The sequence below is a fragment of the Micromys minutus genome (genome assembly GCF_963924665.1).
Source record: "Micromys minutus genome assembly, chromosome: 2".
Taxonomy (NCBI): domain Eukaryota; kingdom Metazoa; phylum Chordata; class Mammalia; order Rodentia; family Muridae; genus Micromys; species Micromys minutus.
Window position 1 is genome coordinate 91,249,024 of NC_137971.1, and position 21,405 is coordinate 91,270,428.

The 21,405-nt window shown below is 43.5% G+C and overlaps 2 protein-coding genes across 2 annotated transcripts; both read left to right on the top strand.

Annotated features, from left to right (window-relative positions):
• Positions 1-4,417: 4,417 nt before the first annotated feature.
• Positions 4,418-6,465, top strand: UBQLN3 (ubiquilin 3; the record flags this gene model as incomplete). The annotated part of the gene is made up of 1 exon (XM_080913340.1): positions 4,418-6,465. The coding sequence occupies exon 1, from the start codon at positions 4,429-4,431 to the stop codon at positions 6,463-6,465; it is 2,037 nt and encodes a 678-aa protein (XP_080769466.1). The 5' UTR covers positions 4,418-4,428.
• An 8,088-nt stretch (positions 6,466-14,553) lies between these two features.
• On the top strand, positions 14,554-16,086 carry LOC308417738 (ubiquilin-1-like; the record flags this gene model as incomplete). The annotated part of the gene is made up of 1 exon (XM_080913053.1): positions 14,554-16,086. The coding sequence occupies one exon, from the start codon at positions 14,554-14,556 to the stop codon at positions 16,084-16,086; it is 1,533 nt and encodes a 510-aa protein (XP_080769179.1).
• Positions 16,087-21,405: the final 5,319 nt, after the last annotated feature.

Below are 21,405 nucleotides of genomic sequence, written 5' to 3' on the forward strand. Positions count from 1 at the left end.
TCTATCTATCTATCCTATCTAGAAAGAAATGAGGCTAGCCTAGAACATATTCTCTGGCATCTGCCTCCCCAGATGCTGGAATGACAATTACATCCCAACCATGCCTGATGTGGTATCATCTTACTATTTTTCATTTCCATGTTTTCTGAACATACCCCATCTAACTATGTTTACATTTATTATCCTCAAAATCATGTCACCATTTTCCCCAAACATCTAAATCTCACAAAACACATGACGTAGGTCATAACAAAATTCTCATACATAAAACCTTTTGTCAAAGATTTCCTCAGCGATCTTCTGTAATGGAAGTTGTCCACTGAAGTCCTGCTTCTCCACTTTGTGGTAGGTATCACTTCCTTTGTCTTTTTCTTTTTTATTATTAATCACTTTGTTCATTTACATTTTAAATGGTATCTCCCTTCCTGGTAACCCCATCCACAAATCCCCTATCCCATCCCCTCTCCCTTCTCTCATTGCCTCAATGAGGGTGCTCCCCCACCCACTTCTGTCTCACTGACCTAGCATCCCCCTACACTGGGGCATCAAGTCTCCACAGAATCAAGGGCCTCTCCCTCCACTGATGTCAGATAAGGCAATCCTCTGGTAATATGTATCTGGAGTCATGCATCTCTCCAGGTATACTTCTTGGTTGGTGGTTTAGCCCTTGGGAGCTCTAGGTGGTAGGTCCAGGTAGCTGAATTTGTTTTTCTTATGGGTTGAAATCCCCTTCAGCTCCTTTAGTTCTTCCCTTAGCTCTTCCATTGGGGCAACTGGACTTAGTCAGATAGCTGGCTGTATCTGTGTCTGTATGAGTCAGATGCTGGCAGAACTTCTCAGGGAGCAGCCATACCAGGCTTCTGTCAGTAAGAGCTTCTTGGCATCAGCAATAGTGTGGAGATTTGGTGTCTGCCGATGGGATGAATTCCTTGGTGGAGACGTTTCTGAATGGCCTCTTCTTCCATCTCTGTTCCAATTTTTGTCCCTGTCTTCATTTGAACAGGAATATTTCTGGGTTAAAAATTTTGAGATGCGCGGGGCCTTGAGTGTCTACTGGATATGGTCTCTATAGGTTGTATCTCCCCTTTGTTGGGTATTTCAGCTAAAGTCATCACTGTTGGGTCCTGAGAGCCTCTTGTTTCCCTGGCATCTGGGACTTTCTAGTGGCTACCTCCAGCTCTTTATCCCCCACTGCTCTGTGTTTCTATTCAATTTCCTGACCCTCTGTACTCTCCTGTCCCTTCCAATGCCCGATCCTGCCCTCCTTTTTCCATCCCTTTCCTCTCTCCCTCCCAGGACCTGTGCTTGCTTTACCTCCTGTGATTGTTTTGTTTTGTTCTCTATGTAGGATTGAAGCATCTACACGTTGGTCTTCCTTCTTCTTAAGCTCCCTATGTTTTATGAGTTATATCATGGGTATTCTGAGCTTTTGTACTAATATCCACTTATCAGTGAGTACATATCTTGAGTGTTCTTTTGTGTCTGGGTTAACTCACACAGGATGATATTTTCTAGTTCCATTCATTTGTCTGTGAATTTCATGAAGGCACTGTTTTCAGTAGCTGAGTAGTGCTCCACTGTGTAAATGTACCACATTTTCTGTATCCATTCCTCTGTTGGGGGATATCTGGATTATTTCCAGCTTCTGGCTATTATAAATAATGATGCTTTGAACATAGTGGAGCATGTGTCCTTGTTATATGTTGGAGTATCAGAGAAATGAAAATCAAAATGATCCTGAGATCCACCTTACTCCAGTCAAAATGGCTAAAATCAAAACCATAGGCATCAGCAGATGCTGGCAGAGATGTGGAGATAGAGGAACTCTCCTCCATTTTTGGTGGGACTGCAATCTGGTGAAACCATTTTGGAAATCAATCTAATGGTTCCTCAGAAAGTTGAAAACAGTTCTACCTAAGGACCCAGCTATACCACTACTGGGAGTATACCCAAAAGATGCTCCAACATATAACAAGGTAGGTGCCACTTTCATTATCAGTGCTCTCAGAAGTGGCTGTCAATCTTGAACCTTCTGAATGCTTCTTGACCCAAATTCTCTAGTTTCAGGATGACTCTGGGATCCATCAATGAAACAATTCTCTAGCAAACATCATAGTTATACCCAGCTCTGCCTAACTGGTGTATGCAAGTAAGCCACACAGCTGTGTTTGCTGGTCTTATTGTTGCTGGTCTATTACCAAAGCCTCGGTTAATCTATTCAATCATCCCAACTACCTATTCATGAGCTACCTATTCTTCCTAGAATCCACATCAGAATCACCCAGGGCTCAGGGAACAGCATGGAAGTACGGAGAGGAGATTGTAAGAGAGTGATGCGAAATGATGTCTTCTGGATATGGCATGGACTTGCACTCATGAACTCATTGCAGCTATAGTTACCTGCAAAAGAGCTACACAAGACCAAGCTGGCAGAGTCAGGCAGTCTAACAGCAGGCTGCATTAACTGGCCTTAGTGGGTTACAAGAAACACGAGAGGAGATGAGAATGATATACAGAGGGTCAGGAATTTGAACAGAGGTGTGTAGCAATGGGGGATGGGGAACTGGGGGTAGCCATCAGCATGTCCCAGATGCCAGGAAAGCAAGGGGCTCCCAGGATCCAGAAAAAATGAGGAATGAGATTAGTTGAGATGCCCAACAAAGGGGAGGGAGAAGCTGTAGAAACCATATCCCAGAGGTTAGGCAAGGCCTCTGGTTGGGGAATGTGGGCCACCCACCCTTTTAAAAATTTTACCCAGAATTTCTCCTGTATAAAGAAGCAGAGTGGAGCAGAGACTGAAGGAAAGGCCGTCCAAAGACTACCTCACCTGGAGATTCATCTCATGTGCAGCCACTAAACAAAGTCACTATTGCTGATGCCAAGAAGTACTTGCTGACAAGAGGAGCCCGATAAGGATTTCTCCTGAGAGGCTCTGCCAGAGCCTTACTGATATAGATGAGAATGCTTGCAGCTAGCCATTGGACTGAGCATGGGGACCCCAATGTGAGAGTTTGATAAGGGACTGAATGAGATGAAGTGTTTGCTACCTCATAGGAAGGACAGCAATATCAGCCAACTAGACCTCCTCTACTCCAGAGCCTCCAAGGACAAAACCACCAACCAAAGAGTACACATGGAGAGACCCATGGCTCCAGCTGCATATGTAGCAGAGGATGGCATTGTCTGGCATCAATAGGAGGAGAAGTCCTTGGTCCTGTGAAGGCTAAATTATCTAGTGTAGGCGAATGCCAGGGAAGAGAGGTGGGAGTGGGTGAGAGAGGGAGCATCCTCACAGAAGCAGAGGGAGGGGGGATGGGAGAGGGAGGTTCTAGAGGAGAAACCAGGAAAGGTTTTTAAAATGTAAATACATAAAATATTCAATAAAGAAAAAAGAAAAAGCAAACAAGAGAACAAGAGGGTGGAGGGGGAATGTGAAGCAAATGGGGAGGGAAATTATGGGTAGATATGATCAATGTATACATGTATGAAATTATCAAATAGGTTAAAAGTTCTGTAGTCAGTTGGCCCTTTGGAGCTATTTAATTTTCAGTAGTTGGTTGCTCTTTTACTTTTGCAATGCCTTTTGATCTTTTATATTCTACCTTGTTTGTTCATCCCCCTTCTCTGAATTATAATATTCCAGATTTTAATCTTGTACCAAAGGCAGTATTTTCATAGCTATTTATTTGTATATACTACACAGGTAATCTTATGTACAACCAGGACATTTAGCAGTTTTTCATCTATTTTTATATATATTGTATAGCTAGCCTTAGCCAGTCAGTAAATCAAGTAATCTCAACATTGATATAAACTAGACTTGCAATATTTAACTATTTTACTGCACTTCTATTTGTTAGATAAAAATATGTATCCTAAACACCTGTAACTCTATTGTTCTAAATTGCATATGACTTCCCTCATGTAGTTTCTTTATATGACCATTCCTCTGTACAAAAACTTAATTAACAATAGAAGTGGGGAGTTTGGGGTTACCAGGAACTCTGATCACCTTGGAGTCTCCAGTGTCCATGGCGTGAGGCTGTGATGTCAGTGCTGAGGTCACAGAGGTGACCTGATAGAATAGGTTCCAGCCCAGAAGGCCTTCAGGGTGGCTGCACAGCAAGATGAGGGCAGTTTGGAGCCCTGCCTAAGAGGAAAGACGGGGCCACAGCAGATTGGTGTGTATCCCCCAAATTGGGCCCTTTCACTGCCCCCCCATTTTTTTATTCATCATCTCAAGACCATTTCCCTGGGCCCCGAGTGTTTTTCTCCCTGACCAACATATCCTAAGTCCATAATTTTCTCAAAGCACTCCTTTCCAAGTGACCTAGTGGTCCTTTCCATGTGAACACTACACCTTCCCCTGCCCCAGAGACCCAAGGTCCTCCTTATACCCCTTTCTCACTTTCATCATTGTTTGAAAGGATGATCTTCGTCTCCCACCCCCATCCCCTCAGCTGTGTCCCCACAGACCTGGGCCTCCTGCTGCCCATCATGGCCAAAAGTGGAGAGGCTCTACCACAGGGCAACCCAGTGCCAGCCCAGGATTCCCAGCTCATCCGGGTGACAGTGAAGACACCCAAGGACAAGGAGGATTTCTCAGTTGTAGACACGTGCACCATCCGGCAGTTAAAGGAAAAGATATCACATCGCTTTAAGGCACATCCAAATCAGCTGGTCCTGATCTTTGCGGGAAAAATCCTCAAGGACCCTGACTCATTGGCACAGTGTGGAGTTCGAGATGGCCTCACAGTCCATCTGGTCATTAAGATGCAGCGTCGGACCACAGGCACCGAGTGCCCAGCACCACCAGTGTCTACTCCAGGTCCAAATCCTGGAGAACTTCCTCAGCCAAGTTCTGTTTACCCTGTGGATGCGTCTCCTTCTTTCAGCTTAGGGGTCCTCACAGGCCTCAGTGGGTTAAGTCTGACCTCAGGTAGCTTCTCTGATCAGCCAGGCTCACTAATGTGGCAGCACATCTCAGTGCCTGAACTTGTGGCTCAGCTAGTTGATGATCCCTTCATCCAGGGTCTGCTGTCCAACACGGGTTTAATGCGCCAGCTGGTTCTTGACAATCCTCACATGCAGCAGCTGATCCAGCAGAATCCTGAGATTGGCCATATTCTTAACAACCCGGAGATCATGCGGCAGACAATGGAGTTTCTACGTAACCCTTCCATGATGCAGGAGATGATGCGTAGCCAGGATCGAGCACTCAGTAACCTGGAGAGCATCCCTGGTGGCTATAATGTGCTCCGTACTATGTATACAGATATTATGGATCCTATGCTTAATGCAGTACAGGAGCAGTTTGGTGGCAATCCTTTTGCTACTGCTACTACTGCTAGTGCTACCACTACCAGCAGCCAACCATCAAGGACAGAGAACTGTGACCCTCTTCCCAATCCCTGGACTTCCACATATGGGGTCTCAGGTGGCAGACAAGGGAGACAGTCTGGGGACCAGGATACATCTGAGAGTAGAAACAGGTTTCCAAGCTTTCTAGGTAACATAGGACTCTTTGATTATCTCCAACAATTACATGAGACTTCTCAGTTCCTGGGACCTTATCTGCAGGGTGCTGTGCCAACTCCAAGCCAAAGCCAGAAAGCACCACTATCAGGAAACAGAGTTCCTCCAACTTTACCCCCATCCCCTAAACCTAGATCAGGCCAACCTCTGCCCAAAGAGTCAGTAGCAATCAAGGGAAAGTCCTCTTGCCCAGCTTTCTTGAGACACTCATCTGAGAACAGTACTGGACAAGGTGGAAGCCTACATGATGCAGGGAAGGGCTCTACTGGCCCAAGTACTGGCCTTCCCAATCTTACCTCTCAGATCGGAGATTCTGCCAAAAGATCCCCGTTTGTTTCTATGCCTTCTTCCCTTATGTCAGCCACTCCTGGAGTCCCAGAATCTCCCTGGATTCCTCCAACAGGTTACTCAAGATCTCTGAGATCAGCTGGCACAAATCAAATCCCTCGAATGCAGAATGAGATACAGCAACAGCTACCTCTACTGTTGCAACTTCAGACAGCCATGGCAAATCCCCGTGTCATGCAAGCCTTGCTGCAGATTGAGCAGGGTCTGCAGATTCTGGCTATTGAAGCACCCCGCCTTCTGCTCTGCTTCATGCCCTGCCTAGCAGGGTTGAGCGGAGTAACAGGAGGTACAGAATCTAGGGAAGGTGTTGTTATGTCCGAGGATCCCCGACCAGCTGCAAGTCCTCAGATTTCCCTAGTACAGGGTTCTGCAGAGCTAGGTTTCCATTCCTCACCCTTCCTCCAGGTGTTGCAAGCCTTAGCTAGTACCAATCCCCAGCAGCTACAACTGGAGGCTCACTTCCGGGTACAACTGGAACAACTACAGGCTATGGGCTTTCTGAATCTTGAAGCCAATCTCCAGGCCCTCATCGCTACAGGGGGTGATGTAGATGCTGCTGTGGAGAAACTGAGGAAGTCTTAGGAACTCTTGTTGTTGGACCATATCTTTTCCTTTGTGCTTTCCCCCATGTCTTATTACCCTAGTTCTCCTATTCTTGAATACAGCTTCACTATAAACCAAATTACTATGATGTTCTTTACTGTGGAGACAATCTTCTGGAGTCAATAAGGAAGATGGCAAGCCAGAAATAGGGCAGGGATGTTGTGTGATCCAACTGTGCCTGACACTCTTCTACCTGGGGCCTTTGACTGAGTTCTGTGTGTGCCTATCTTGAGATGCAATTACATCCAGTCTCTAGTGCTGCCAATTGCCTGAGTCTGATTCTTGTGGGCTCTGAGAACAGGAGGAGGACATGTGGAGAAAGAGGTGGTAAAGGCGGTTTCTCTGGAGGGTATTGGAAGCTCAACGGTTAGAAGCTAGAGGAGTCAAAATCTTGGGGATGGAAGGAAATGTTGCTACCACCCTTTGAAGGTCCATGAAATTTCTGGGGTTTCTGGAAGTTCTTCAGATTTTCATGTACTACAGGAGCAGCTACTGCACACTCTGTTTTGGTATACCCTATTACACGCCTGACTTGAAAAAGGACACTATTGCTTATTTTTCTTATCTCTCAAGCCTATCTGACAAACTTGAAATTACTCTCTGGGTTGGTAAGAGTCAGAATAGCAAGAATCCAGTCTCAATTATAATTATGGATTCTGCAGTCTTACCCAGTTTATATTACTTCTTACAGACAGATTCAGAGAGAAAAGTTTTCTTCTTTTCTCCTTGTCTCCTCCTTTTAGAAGATTAATATTTGTGTTTTTGTGTGAACATATATGTACAATAAATATGTGAACAATTCTTTCAGTATATATATCCTGATACACACCACACACACACACACACACACACACACACACAAGCACACACACACACACACTCCCTTTCCGACATATATATGCTGCACACATAAAAGGAAACAGGTGCAGATCTATGACATAGCATGAGCAGACTTGTTGATAGTCCAGTCTGGGGAGACAGGTAAGCCATCCAGAGATAAAACTTGCAACATGTTCAGAATGAAGCAGATAAATCTTTGCAGGGGAAAGAAGGCTGGCTGTTCTTGCAGAAGGGATGTTATGTACGAAGAGGGACTTTTGACACAGACTTCAGATAAGAGTATTGTCCCCATTACCTGTGTGTTTCCCGTGTAAAAATGCCACAACCTGTAAGTGAATCAAGTGAGCTGGGACTTTCAGTACCTATACCCAGGAATGTCTGTATGAATATTTATTGGTAGAATGGCACAGGTGATGTATTCCAGTGTGTTTCTGAATGTGCATACCCTATGTACATGTGCATGTGCATACACCAAATACAGTCCATCAAGTCAAACAGACTAGGAACACAGACAAGAGCCTTCATGCTACAGTGTAGACACAGAAGGAAGGAAAGAGGTCTTCAGTGGATTATACCTTTATGGGAAAACCACCTATGGTGTGTATTTAAATGTCAGAGCCTCAGAGCTTGGCTTCTATAATCAAATCTTAGAGTAACCAAAGCAGCTGCTAGCATATGGTGTAAAGAAGAGACCAAGCTTTAGGAACAGCATTCCCTGGACACTTGCAGTTCAATCTCTAGCTGGGTCCTACAGCCATACAGCTGTTAGCCCTTGCCCTTTCAATTTCCCCTGCCTGTTTCCTATGATTGAGGGAAACCTTGACCAAATAAAAAGAACATTTCCCTTTGCAGCACTAAGCAGAATCAAGAGGCAAGCTTAATCCCACTGTTTCCTGAAACCCAAAAGACGCAGGCTGCAGGGTCTGTTTACCTGCAGAAGATGCTTCGTGCAACACATGGTTTCCAGCTTTGGAAGGCCAAGAGGAATCTTTGTACAAAAAATTTCTTGGCTCAGTGGTTAAGAGTGCATACTGCTTTTGCAGAGGACCCAGTTTTGTTTCTCAGAACCTTTTCTGGGGTAGGTGCCTCACAACCACCTGGAATTCTAATTCTAGGGCATCTAAGACCTGGTACACACACATAAACATCTCTTGTAAACTTCTCAGAAAGAGAACATTTAGAATGAAGGTTTGTTTATTTGTCATTTATTTATTTCGTTTGAGTACACTGTAGCTGTCCTCGGACACATTAGAAGAGGGCATCATATTCCATTACAGATAGTTGTAAGCCACCATGTGTTTGCTAAAAATTGAACTCAGGACCTCTGGAAGAACCAGACCTCTTATCTGCTGAGCCATCCTTGCAGTCCTAGGATGAGTTTTAGGGTCATGGCTAGGAGAGCATTTAGTGGATTGTGTTCTTGTCATATCATTTTTCTGTTAACAGGAATTACTAGTATATGAGTTCAGTGAGTCAGTTCCTTCTTGAATACTGCACAGACACATCAAACCCAGGCTCCTGTTTTGATTTCTACTTTGCTTTCAAATTGACTGGGGATCAAACCCAAAGGCTCACAAGTGCCATGAGAGCAGTCCTTACAACTGGGGCATGTTGTTAAGCTCTCCTATTGACTTAAGATACATAAGAGAGCACAGAACTCTTATTTTCCTGTGTTTACTTTGTATTAAATAACATTTTTTAACCACCATGTGAATTGTTGCAAATAACAAGGCTTCATTCTTTTTATGGTCAAATAATATTCCATGGTGTATACATGCTAGATTTTAAAAATTCATCCATTTAGGTAGTTACACATATTAATAATTAGACATACTGCTGTAGTATACACAGGCATCCAGGTTTCTCTGTTTTATATGGAGTTCACTTCCTTTGGATATATATGCAGAAGAAATGTTACTGAATCATTTGAAACATCCAACAGTTTTTAAAGATCTGCCACACAGTTATCTGTAACTGTTGCATGAATTTACTATCCCGCTAACTCTCAAGAGCTCTTCAGAGTTGACTGAGTGCTTGGAATCTTTGCTTCATTGGAGCTTGACTTACCCAGCACCATGGTATTGTACCTGGAGAAAACAGACCATCCTGGAGGAGAGAAGGTTGTTGCTTTCTACCCAGCAACTAAGGTGATGTTAACAAATGGAACACACATAAATGGTTAAATGACAGAGACTTGAAATATGAGTACGTAGAAGGAAGAATGAATGAGGAAATGCTTAGGAGAACAGTCAATATATATCAACAGAAGCCACTATGGAACAGAGCTGGTGTCTGGTGTCTGAGGGAGTAAAGGCTCTTGGAATTTGAGGGAGAGAGGACCCTTACAGGTTGCTGTCACTGAACGAGTACTGCTAGGACTTTCTATCCCTTCCCATTCACTGTCATTGCTCTGAGTCTTGCTAGAAACAGTGGTCCAAGACGAAATACCTGTACTTTGACAAGATGGGATGAGAGTTTATATGTGTGGAAAAGAAAAGGCAGACTTAGATGTTACACTGGCCTAGTACCTGGCTCCCTCCAAATGGTATATCTTTTCCATTACCAAGAGATTTACTAGAAACCAAATCAAACAAAAAAGTGATTAAGTCTCTAGCTGCTTGATCCCAGAGAGGAAGCTGAGCATCACTTTAGTAAAACGATTTTAGAAGCCAGAGGATAAGAAAATCTGGTATGAGATAGTGTTTTCCATGTAACATGGAGCTGTACCAAAGAAATCTTAGCAACACACTCTTCTAAGCAAGACCTGCACACTTTGCAACCTGGATGTAGGAAATCTCACAAGACACCACCCCTAGGTGAAGGACTGTAGGCAATTAATAAACTTTGAAAGAGGGAGGATCAGTCTTCTCCAGGAATGAGCTCTTTAGCTGGATAACTAACCCCAAGTGTCAGCCTTAAACATATGTACATATGAGCAGCACTGAATGGATTCAACAGGTTTTATTTGCACACACACACATATAATGTAACACACACATACACGCACATATATATATGTATATGTATATATATATATGTATATATATGTATATTATATATTATACACACATATAGTGTCACTGTTCAGGAGTCCTGAAGTTGAGATGGAGTATGGGAAACAGAGTAGATGGGGCTTAAATCTCAGCTGACCAGTTGGAATTAGATAACCTACCAAGGGTCTTGTCCCTGGAGAAGACTAATCTTCCCTTTCTTTTTGCCACGTGTTTTTGACTTAAGAATCAGGAAGAATGATGCACAAAAGAAGGAGGAAGCACATTGCTTAAGTTAGGAAGCATCCTATTAGAGTCAAGATTTGAAATTTGATAGTCTTCTTCTAGACTTCATGCTTTTAATCACTGTGCCCAAAGGAAAAAAGTATTTCTGCTTTAATTCTTAGTTCCCAACATGTGGGCAGGGCGTTATTTGAGGTATTTCATTGGGAGTATTGAATCTTTGACTCCTGCAAGTATGTGCATGGAGTTGATGCATTTATACACGTGTATGCCCACATTTACACACCTATGTCCTTATTCTATCTGTGCATAGTTAATAGTTATAACTTCAGTGACAAAAATGTAAATGCTCAGACCATTGTTTCTGACAAAATGCTCTTGAATTTTGTTTGTTCATTTTCCTGAACATGGAGCAGAATTCAAAGTTCAGAAAAGGCAACCAAGGTTACAAATTGGTAGAGAACTGAGAAATTTACAATAGAAGTCTTTACTTTTCAATTAAAATATTCTTCCTTTCAAGCTTTCTCTGTTCTCTTAACATCTTAGTTCCTTCCCCTCCATACTTCAACTCTGAGGTGATTCAAACATTAAAGTTTAACAGCTGTGGCTTTGAGTCTTTTTTTTCTACTGCACATTCTGAGTGGGCACTGTGAAGGAAAACTGCCTTGTTCCTGGCAACATAGCTTATCCTCCTTGGTGTGTTGATTGTCATGCAAGTGTGATATGAGTCAGAAAGTCATCACTATTTTAGGAAAGATTGGTGTATATAAACTGCAGATATGTTGATAGGAAAAAAAGAATATTAAGAACAAAAATGATTCCACTTCCAAGATACTACAACTAGTAGCATCACAATGCTGGTCTTTCTACCCGAATTGAGTTTAGTTAAATTGATTTAATTCAAACCTGGCTTTAATAAAATTAAGGTCATTGTGCACCGGAAGGGTGGCTTAGTGGTTAAGAGGATCTGTCTTAGGGTTCTGTTACTGTGAAGAGACACCATGACCACAGCAATCTTATAAAGGAAAACATTTAATCAGTGCTGGCTTAGAGTTTCAGAGGCTTGGTCCATTATCAATATTGTGGGAAGTATGGTGGCATGCAGGAAGACATGGTGCTGGAGAAGGATCTAAGAGTTCTATATCCAAATTAGCAGGTGACAGAAGTGGCTATGTGCCACTAGGCCTGGTTTTGAGCTGAGACCTCAAAGCCCAGAACCTAGTGTCACACTTCTTAGAACAAAGCCACAACTGTTCCAACAAGGCCACAAATCCTAATAGTGCCATTTGCTATGGACCCATGGGCTCCATTTTTATTTTAAATCACTACATTCCACACACTGCCTCCCACAGGCACGTAGCCATATAATGATGCAAAATCCATTCAGTCTAACGTCAAAAGTTTCCAGAGCTTATGAAAGTGCAGAGGCTGTATATTACAGTTCCCAAAGGAAGCATAGTGAGGAAATACTGCACCAAAGCAAGACTGAAAACCATCTGGGCAAAATCCAAATTCTGTATCTCCACGATCAATGTCAAAGCATTCATTAGATCTCCGACTCCTTTCAGCTTTGTTGACCGCAACACACTTCTTTCTCTTGGGTTGGTTTCTCCCTTGGTAGTAGATTTCCTTGGCAGGTATCCCACAAATCTAGCATCTTCACTATCTTGGAGTTTCTGAGGCAACTCAGGTTTCACCCTCGCAGTTCCATACAATTGACTCTCTAGGGCTCCAGGTAGGGACATTCCTGACACAGGTCTGGCCTAAGTTCCATTAGTCTCAGAGGGAGATTCCACAACTCCTTTCTTCTGTCCTTGACTTTAAAGTCAGAATTACACAGCTGAAGCTGCCAAGTTCTGCTGCTTCCTAGGTGTGGTCTCCCTATTCAAATAAATTTTTACAAGTTCTTTATTTCTGATGGGTTCCTTCACTGTCTAAGCTTGGCTATCCTGGAACTTGCCCTATAGACCAGACTGGCCTTGAACTCAGAAATCTACCAGCGTCCTTCTTCAGAGTGCTGTGATAAAAGGTATGCACACCATGCCTGTACTGAAGCTTTTCCTTAATTCCTTTTCAAGTTTATTTCAGTACATTTTTACAGTTTAAAGACTTAGCTTGGTGGGCCCTTGCTTTGAGGTCACCACTCCCTTTATTCTACTTAGCATCAGGCTTTTCTTTAATCTGTTTATTGCCTTGAACACAGGACTCAGTTTCTTTTCACTTCTCAGTGCCCCTTTGCTCCTCGAATTGAATATTTTGTTTTCACTTGTTCAGTTCGATCCTTTTTATTATAAACTTGTATAAGCATAAACACTAATAACCACACATTAAATCATGACTACATTGTTTTCTTCATCCCCTTTCTTCCCTTCGACAACTCCCATCTTGGGGACAATACAACGCAAATTGTTAAGAATTGCTTTTGCAGCTACAGTTGTATGGCAGAAGTTCTTCTGAGGGCTGGGTACTATCTGGGAAGGCTATCTGTCAGCAAGCTGTAGGGCACTGTGCAAATGACTGGGAGTGAGACGTTCTTTCAGACTCTGAAATTACATTTTACCATGTTTTGCTGTTGGCTGATACTTGAGATCCTAGTTCATATCTATTAAACAGTGCAGGTGCAGAGTGAACTAGGTGGATATTTTATCTCTTGCCAGCTCCCTTTGAGATGGCATTCTAGACAGCCAAATTCTTGTCTGGGTTTTGTGGTTACTGAAAATTCTAGAGCTAGGAAAAAAGATGAGTGTGTGTGTATGCGTGTGTGTGTGTGTGAGTGTGTGTGAGGGGGAGGAGGAGGAGCGGGGAGAGAGAAATGAGAGAGAGATAGAGATAGATAGATAGAGAGAGAGAGAGAGGGAGGGAGGGAGTGTTATGGCTAATATACAAACCTAACACATTCTTAGCTGAAATACAATCCCTCTTACACAGCTTTATAGTAGCTCAATCATATTTAGATCTAGATTCAAAGAACCAGTTATTTCTTTTAACTCAGCCACCAGCCTCTGAGTTGAGTCTACAGTAGTTTTTTTTTTTTTTAAAGATTGTCTTTTACTAGACATATGTACTAGTAAATATGTACTTATTTACGTATGTCTGCTACATGTATAAGTGTCTTCAGAAACCAGATGATGTCATGGATCCCTTAGAGCTGGGGTGATTGCCAGTTGTGAGCTGCCTAAAATTGGTGCTGGGAATTGAACTTGGGTCCTCCCTGGAAAGGCAACAATCCCTCTAAACCATTCAGTAATCCCTCCCTAGTACCACCCATATCCCTTCTTCCTCAACCCCCAGGTTTCTTCTGAAGTAGTTCCGCTCCCAGGTCTGGAATATGCTACCTTTAGAACCATGTAGTGAGATTACCTGGGACCTGGGACCTTGGAAAATAAAGATCCCATTGAAACTGTGAACTGTTTACACATTATAATCACCCACCTTCATTTTGTTCAGATAGAACACGGGACTTGAGGCCCTCAACTGGATCATGGAGAACACACTGTAATTTAGTGGAGGAGTAGGGGCCAGAATGAGTGCCTCGTTAGCTAATTCTCAGACCTTTCTTTCCTATTCAACCATTATCACTTGTCGAGTTTAGTGTTAGGATTTGAAGACGTTTATGTGAAATATGTTCCTAGACACTGACAGGCTCCCCCTCCCCAGTCTGTTGCTTCAGTCAAATCATTAGAAAAACCCAACTTTAGGCAGATGGCTGACTTCTGCCCTGCCCCCATTCAGATGTACCTTTCAACTGTGACCTCATCACTGACACCATATCCCCTAAAGATTGCCAAAGGGAGGAGCAGCTGACCCCCGCTATGGGAGCCAGGTGGCTGTAGGGCTACACTGGCAGGGGGGACCTGCAGGACGGAGGTGAAAGGACATCACTGAACACCTACTGGTCCCTTATCCCAGGTGTGCTCAGTGCCACATCAAAGCTTCCGCAGGTGTGCACTACACTGTGCCCTCACGTAACCCTGCATCCTCTTCTTCAGGAAATATGGCACGGGCTAGGGAAGAAGCGGGGGACAGCCAGCTGGTGTCTGGTAGGGAGCCATCTTCGCGTATCATCAGAGTGTCTATCAAGACCCCACAGGACTGCCAAGAGTTTTTCCTGGCAGAAAATAGCAACGTCCACCGCCTTAAGAAGCAAATCTCTAAATACCTTCACTGTGACTCTGACCGATTGGTGCTCATCTTCACGGGGAAGATCCTCCGGGATCAAGACATACTGAGCCAGCGTGGTATTCTTGATGGCTCCACAGTCCACGTGGTAGTGAGGTCTCGTTCGAAAGGGTCAGCCTGTACAGGAACTCTAGCAGGCCCCACAGGCCACTGTACCCACCGTTCAGAACCATCAGCCAAGCTTGGCCGGCTGGCCCGGAGCTCACCTGACCCAGCTGATTTCTTCAGCCAGCTTGGCCAACTGCTGCCTACGGCACCAGAGTCTGTGGTGCAATTCTTGGAAGACCCTCTGATCCAAGGACTGGCGAACGAGAAACAAGCGAACGGCGTACACATTCCCGAATCCTCAAAGATGGCACAGAAACGGGACCCAGCTCTCAAGTTTCCGGAAACCTTTCAGAAACCTCCGCGACAGCAGGAAGTCCTGCAGGAACACAAGAAGAGGCTGGAGGCCCTGAAAGCCGTGCCAGGGGGTGACAACGCTATGCATCCTAGCTGCTCTGACATTCAGCAGGTCATGCTCTCCACTTTGGCCTTATTGGTGGCTTCTAAAGGACACATTTCAGGCTCAGAGCTGTGTAGAGGAGAAGCCAACAACGCTCACAGCAGTTCCGATTCTACCACCATTCCAGCCACGTCTGCTCCGGTCAGGACCTTGGCACAAGAGGTCAGTACAGGAGGAGTTACCCAGGTCAAGGGCATAGTTTCAAGTCAGGCCAGTTCAGGGTGCCGACCTGGTACACTAGACTTACATCCAGGCTCCGATCTCCCCTCCCAAGAGGGCCAGCAGCCGGTGGAGAAAGTCCTTCTAGCCAGTCAGCTGAGACTCTCACCCTGTGGTATACACCGAGCCTCGACTGTCCTGCAGCAGAATCCATCCCTGGCACACCAGCTGGCAACTGGTAACCCCCTACTACATCATATACCGCTTCTTTCCATCCTTGCCAACCCTCGAGCGCTACAAGCATTGTTACAGATAGAGGATGGCCTACAGATATTGTCCAGGGAGGTGCCTGAGCTGGGACCATTCTTTCGGAAGTCAGCTAAACCACGTGGGGCTAGAGGAGCCCAAGAAATTAGGGGTAGAAGACAAGTCCACAGAGAAGATACCACACAACACTCCTTGGCCTTTCTTCAGCTCTTCCATTCCTTGGCCAGTGCCTGTTCCCAGTTTACCCAAACTGCATTGCCCGCATACCCATTCACTGAAGGTCGGTACCAGCAAGAACTAGAGGAACTGAAGGCCTTAGGGTTTGCTAACCGTGACACAAATCTGCAGGCCCTGGTAGCCACAGATGGAGATATCCACGCCGCCATTGAGATGCTTCTAGGGGCTCCGCAGGAGTAGTCTCTCCATCTGATGTCACGATTGCACCATTCTGTAGAGAGGGAGGAAAAGGGAGAAGGGGATGGAAGGCACTTATTTTAGGAATTCCTCTTCCTCGGATTATGAGCACATTTGGACAGCCCTTCTCTCCCTGCCCAAACCTGTTCTACATTAAAGAAGATTGCTTGGAGCTCCTGTGTGTTGTAGATCTGGGGTCGGGTGGGTAGCATCGTCTTACTTGGGGAGGGACTTGTATATCACTCTGACAGCATGATTTACTTATTTTCATGTCTCTAATCCAAGAATCTTTTCATGTTTCAGGCATAACAGGGCTGGGGAGATGGTTCAGTGGATAACGGGTCAAGTGTTTCCTGTGCTAGCTTGAAGACTGAGTTCAAATCCCCAGCAACCATGTAAAGGTCTGGTAGAGTGGTGCATCTTTATCCCTAGCACTAGGCAATGGGATGGGGGAAGAAGAGGATGCTGGGAGCTCACTGTCCAGCTAATCCTAGCCAATCAATGATCTTCATTCATTCTCAAAATATAAGGTGAAAAGCAGAAAAGGAAGATACCTGATGTCAACCTCTCAACTACACACACACACACACACACACACACACACACACACACACACACACACACACGTGCTGGATATGTCCTGAGAATTTTGGTGTTTTCAGTCACACTGAATCAACATCCATATCTCCCATCAGCATTTTCATCAACTATTAGTTACTTCCATAGTGATAGAATTCTGTTAGTAACCTAAGATCTCTCGTACCACGCCTTTACCCAGAAGTTTCTCTGTCTAGAGTGCATTTGGCTTTTAACTTCCTCTGGTACCTGCCTAACTTTTCTGTGATCCTTTTCTGTGAGTTTGACTTCTGTCAAAAGGACCATCTTCTCTCTTCCACAGGCTTCTTCCTTTTCTCCTACAAAAAGCTTGTCTCTACTGCCCTGTCAGATACTGGTCTGTATCTGCAATTCTTGCCTCTGAATTTTTACCTATCTCCCTTTCAGGGGTAATTATGAATCTTTATAGTTAGGGAGTTATCACAATGAAATGCAGAAGCTTTTTCAAGTTCTATTTATAGTTTGACTTATAGAGTCTTGTTTCTGTGACAAACGCACTTTTAAAAATTTTCTTTAAGAACTCAACTCTGTAACGGTACTTGAATGGTGGAGTATGTCACACCAGCTCTTTTAGAATTTATTCCTCAAAGGTTTGGCCCTTTTCATAACCACAGTTCTGGTTCTCTTGTTGGAAGATGTCCCATGCTCTGGGGTATTCACAGTTTAAGAGCAACCACATAACAGGAACAAAGGCAACAGACAAACAAGATAAGGGGAGTGAAGAGCGAGAACCGCAGAACTGGGAAAGGGAGGTAGTGGCTGTGCTAAAACCAGTCCATTGTGCACTGTCAGTGCTGGAATAGGATGACGTGTAGGAATGATGGAAGGATACTTGGAAGAATGAGTGAACGGAATCTCACACTGCACATGTTTAAATATATCAGCCCATATTGGCTATCCACCGTAAAAAATGTTTGCTGAAACTAATAGTATATACTGAAGTAACATTAGGTAATATGGACGGTATTGAACCGGTGGACAGGGAATTATGTTGCAGACGGCAAACCATAATACACATGCATATACATTTCTCTCATCATGTTATAGAGGTGCAGATTAACATATTCTTATTCAGTTGCATCCTTCTACTGACTGTCCATTGTGTGGAGTACTTAGACCATTGGGCTAACAAGTCTCCATTATTGCAGTGATCCACACTTTCTGCTTTATCATCTGTAAGATAGCAGCAATGACATCCACAGGATTTAGCAACTATTTCTCAAAGTTTGCACGTGTCCACTTCACATGTAATACCTGTCACACAGAACTTGTGTCTCTGTGCAAACCCCAAACCTCTCTGATCTCCACCCAAGATTCAACTGGAAAACATGAGTGAGCTATGTCTAGGATCCTTACTGAGGGCTTTGTCTTCTCAAATCATATCCCTTCAGCAGTGGAGTCTCATCTTATAGTGCCATCTGAAGAAAAATTAACAATCAAGCTTAGGGAGAAGGGAAGGTGGAGAAAACCAAATTCCTCTCACCTACTGTTGCTGTCACTCTCCTACAAACAATTAGATATTTTTCTTGTTGCTAACTCACTCAGTATGGGGCCTGGAGACCGGAGGACCAAGAGAATCCATTACTTGGAAGCATTAGACCCTACAGTGGAGTATAGAGAAGTAATAGGCATGATTATTACACATTATATGCATACATTCCAAACTGAGCCCCAGAGTCTGGTGAAGAACATGTCAGCACACTCTCAAGGTGTACAGTGTACTCAGAGGTGGGCAGTGTCTCGCATCAATTGACACAGTGAAATCCATAAAACCCTCTTCATCCTTGTTTCTTTTGCTATGGAGAATTGTTTTTTTCCTCTTTTACATTTCAGTTTTAGAAACATTTATCTACGTTTTAACTCCAATCTGGATTTGCTCTTCTTTGTCTCAGAAGGCGGCCATGCTAGAGTCAATGATGGTCTCTTAAAAGATAAATCCATTTGTTTTCTGGACTTTTTATCCATTTTTCCAAACGTTCCTGCATTTCCTGGATGGCCTCCCATCATTCGTTTTTGCAGGGCCTATCTAAACAACAGAATCATTTTGTCTATTCATAGATTTAGTTGAAGAATTTATATCCCAATTTAATGAGAAAAAAGGCTAATTGCAACAGGCTCAAATCCTATTTGTTCATGTTAGAAATATATAACAATCCTGCCACTGTGGTTTGGGTCGTTTTCTGACCTGTGCTTCTCTAAATGAGATTCTAAACCTCTGAAGACAGAAAAAGATGCTGCCAGTTCCTCTGTTTCAAGACAAGGCTCACATCTGTAATTTTCTGAAAATTTTCATTTTTTTCCTCATTTTCCAGAAAAGAAGGAAGGAAGAAAGGAAGGGATGAAAAAAAGGAGAAAAAGGTTGAAAAGGAGAAAATAAAAAATAAAGAAACAAAAACAACAACATAAAAGAAAATAGCAAATTCACTTTTTTCTAACCAAGTACTTTGCAGGCTTGTAGGTGCCTTAATGTCCCACCCCAAGACTCCTTCTCCCACATCTTGTATTTAGTGGCTAAAAACTCTGAGAGTGCTTTAAAAACACCATTCTCATTGCTGCTATGCTGTCCAGTTTACTACCATGAAATTAAGTATCGGGGTTATTCTCCAAAGAGAATGTGTTTGGTAGATAACAGCAGAGCATCATTGTGGGGTTGTCATTGCTTTTGTAAATCCAGACTGTATTAACCCAAACAAGAGCAATGTCTTCAAAAAAATCAAACAAGGAGAATTTTACAGTTGTTTTGACTCTTCCTCCCCCCTTGAAACAAAACGTGGTTAGAGAAACTGTATCTCTAGAATTGACTTGGTGCCATCAGTGGAGACTATTAGGAGAGTGTTCTGCACCAGGATGGCTGTCTTTGAAACTCACATAGCAAGGAGCACTTTGGAAAGTTCTTGATCAAAGTTTTGATGGCAAGCATATGTGTCTAGGAGCCTTTCATAGGGTGTCTTATTTCTTTATCATAGACCTGAGTGTGCAGAAGTCTGTCCACTTCAACTCTACATGGTTTATGTTTGACATATTGCTTTATTAGCACGGTGACAATATTCACATTATGACTTTAGCATTTAAACAGCACTGTCGGCATCACTCCTTATACTCTCATTTTTTCTTTATTCTCAGCACAGCTGCCACACTAAACCTTTTATATAGAAAGACAAATTATGTAGAGCTATAAAGGCAAGGCACAAGCACAGCGAAGATCCATTGTTTCCCCAAAGTAACACAGTTTGTGATTCACAGAGATGGAGGGACCCAAACTTTATTTCTTACTGTTTTGTTGCACCACAGCCAGGATCATCAGGTTTTGTAAAGTGAGTCTTGTTTTGAGACAGGAATGGACAACATCTTTCTGTATCGTCAGAAGGTTAGTATCTCACTGAGACAGCATAGAAAACAAGTCATGATATTAAGATGGTTATATATTTCTAACAAGAGTAATCAGAATTCTTTTTGTTTTTAAGTTTTTAAAATTCTTTTCTCACATTTGAATGTTTTTCTCTCTCCACACCACCAACCTTCTCTCTTCTCCCAGGTCCATGTCTCCTTAATTTCCTTTCAGAAAACAGCAGGCCTCTCAGGGATATCAACTGAACATAGCCTAACAAGTTGTTAGAATAAGACTAGCCATAAACTCTCACATAAAGGCTGTTAGGAATCCCAATAGGAGGGAAAGGATCCCACAAGCATATAAAATAATAGAAGATACCCCTCTTCCACTGTTAGGAACCCCACAAAAATGCCAAGCTAACAATAACACATACTCAGAAGACCTAGCACAGACCCACAGACTTCATGATGGCTCATTCAGTCTTTGTGAGCACCTATGAACCCAGCTCTCAGAATGCTCAACAAGCAGCTTAAACAGTCAGATAGAAATATTTACACCAAACCAATAGATAGAAGCTGGTGACCCTTGAGACGGAATTACGAAAAAGCTGGAAGAGGCTGAGGAGAATGATGACCCTATAGGAAGACCAGCAGTCTCCACTAGCCTGGACCCCCAGGCTCTCTCAGACACTGATCCACCAACCAGGCAGCATACACCAGCTGACATGAGACCCCCCAACACATATACAGCAGAGGACTTCCGGGTCTGGACTCAGTCAGTGAAGATGCACCTAACCCTTGGAGACTTGGAACCTCAGGGAGAGGGGAGTTCTGGTGGAGTGTGTGTGTATGTGGGTGGGGTAGGACATTCTCTTGGAGACGGGGGGCGGTGTGTGGGGTGTGGAACATTTGGACAGTGGACCAGGAGGGGATAAAGTCTGGACTGTAAACAAAGATTAAAAAATAAATTAAAAGAATTATTTCATTTATGTACATCCTAGTCATTTTCCCCCTTCATTCCCTCCCCCACAGTTCCTCATCTCATTCCTCTTCCCCCTTGCCTCTGAGAGTGTACTTTCCTCACCCCATTAGTCTCCCCATTCCCTGGGGCATCAAGTCTTGCAAGGATTAAACACATCTTCTTCCACTGAGGCCTATCTCTTCTCCATACTTTGTTTTTCTGTTTGAAGTTCCTTATACCAAGACACAAGGCCCTGTTCCTAGTGGCTCCTGGTGTATGGAGTTGTAATTAAAATGTAACATAGAACTCTTTATGGCCAGAGTTGACATTTGTCTTTTAATTTCACCTGTGAACATTGTGACACTAGTCCCTCAATTGCCTTCCTGGCTAAAAATAGTTCTTTACCTGTGTCCTGA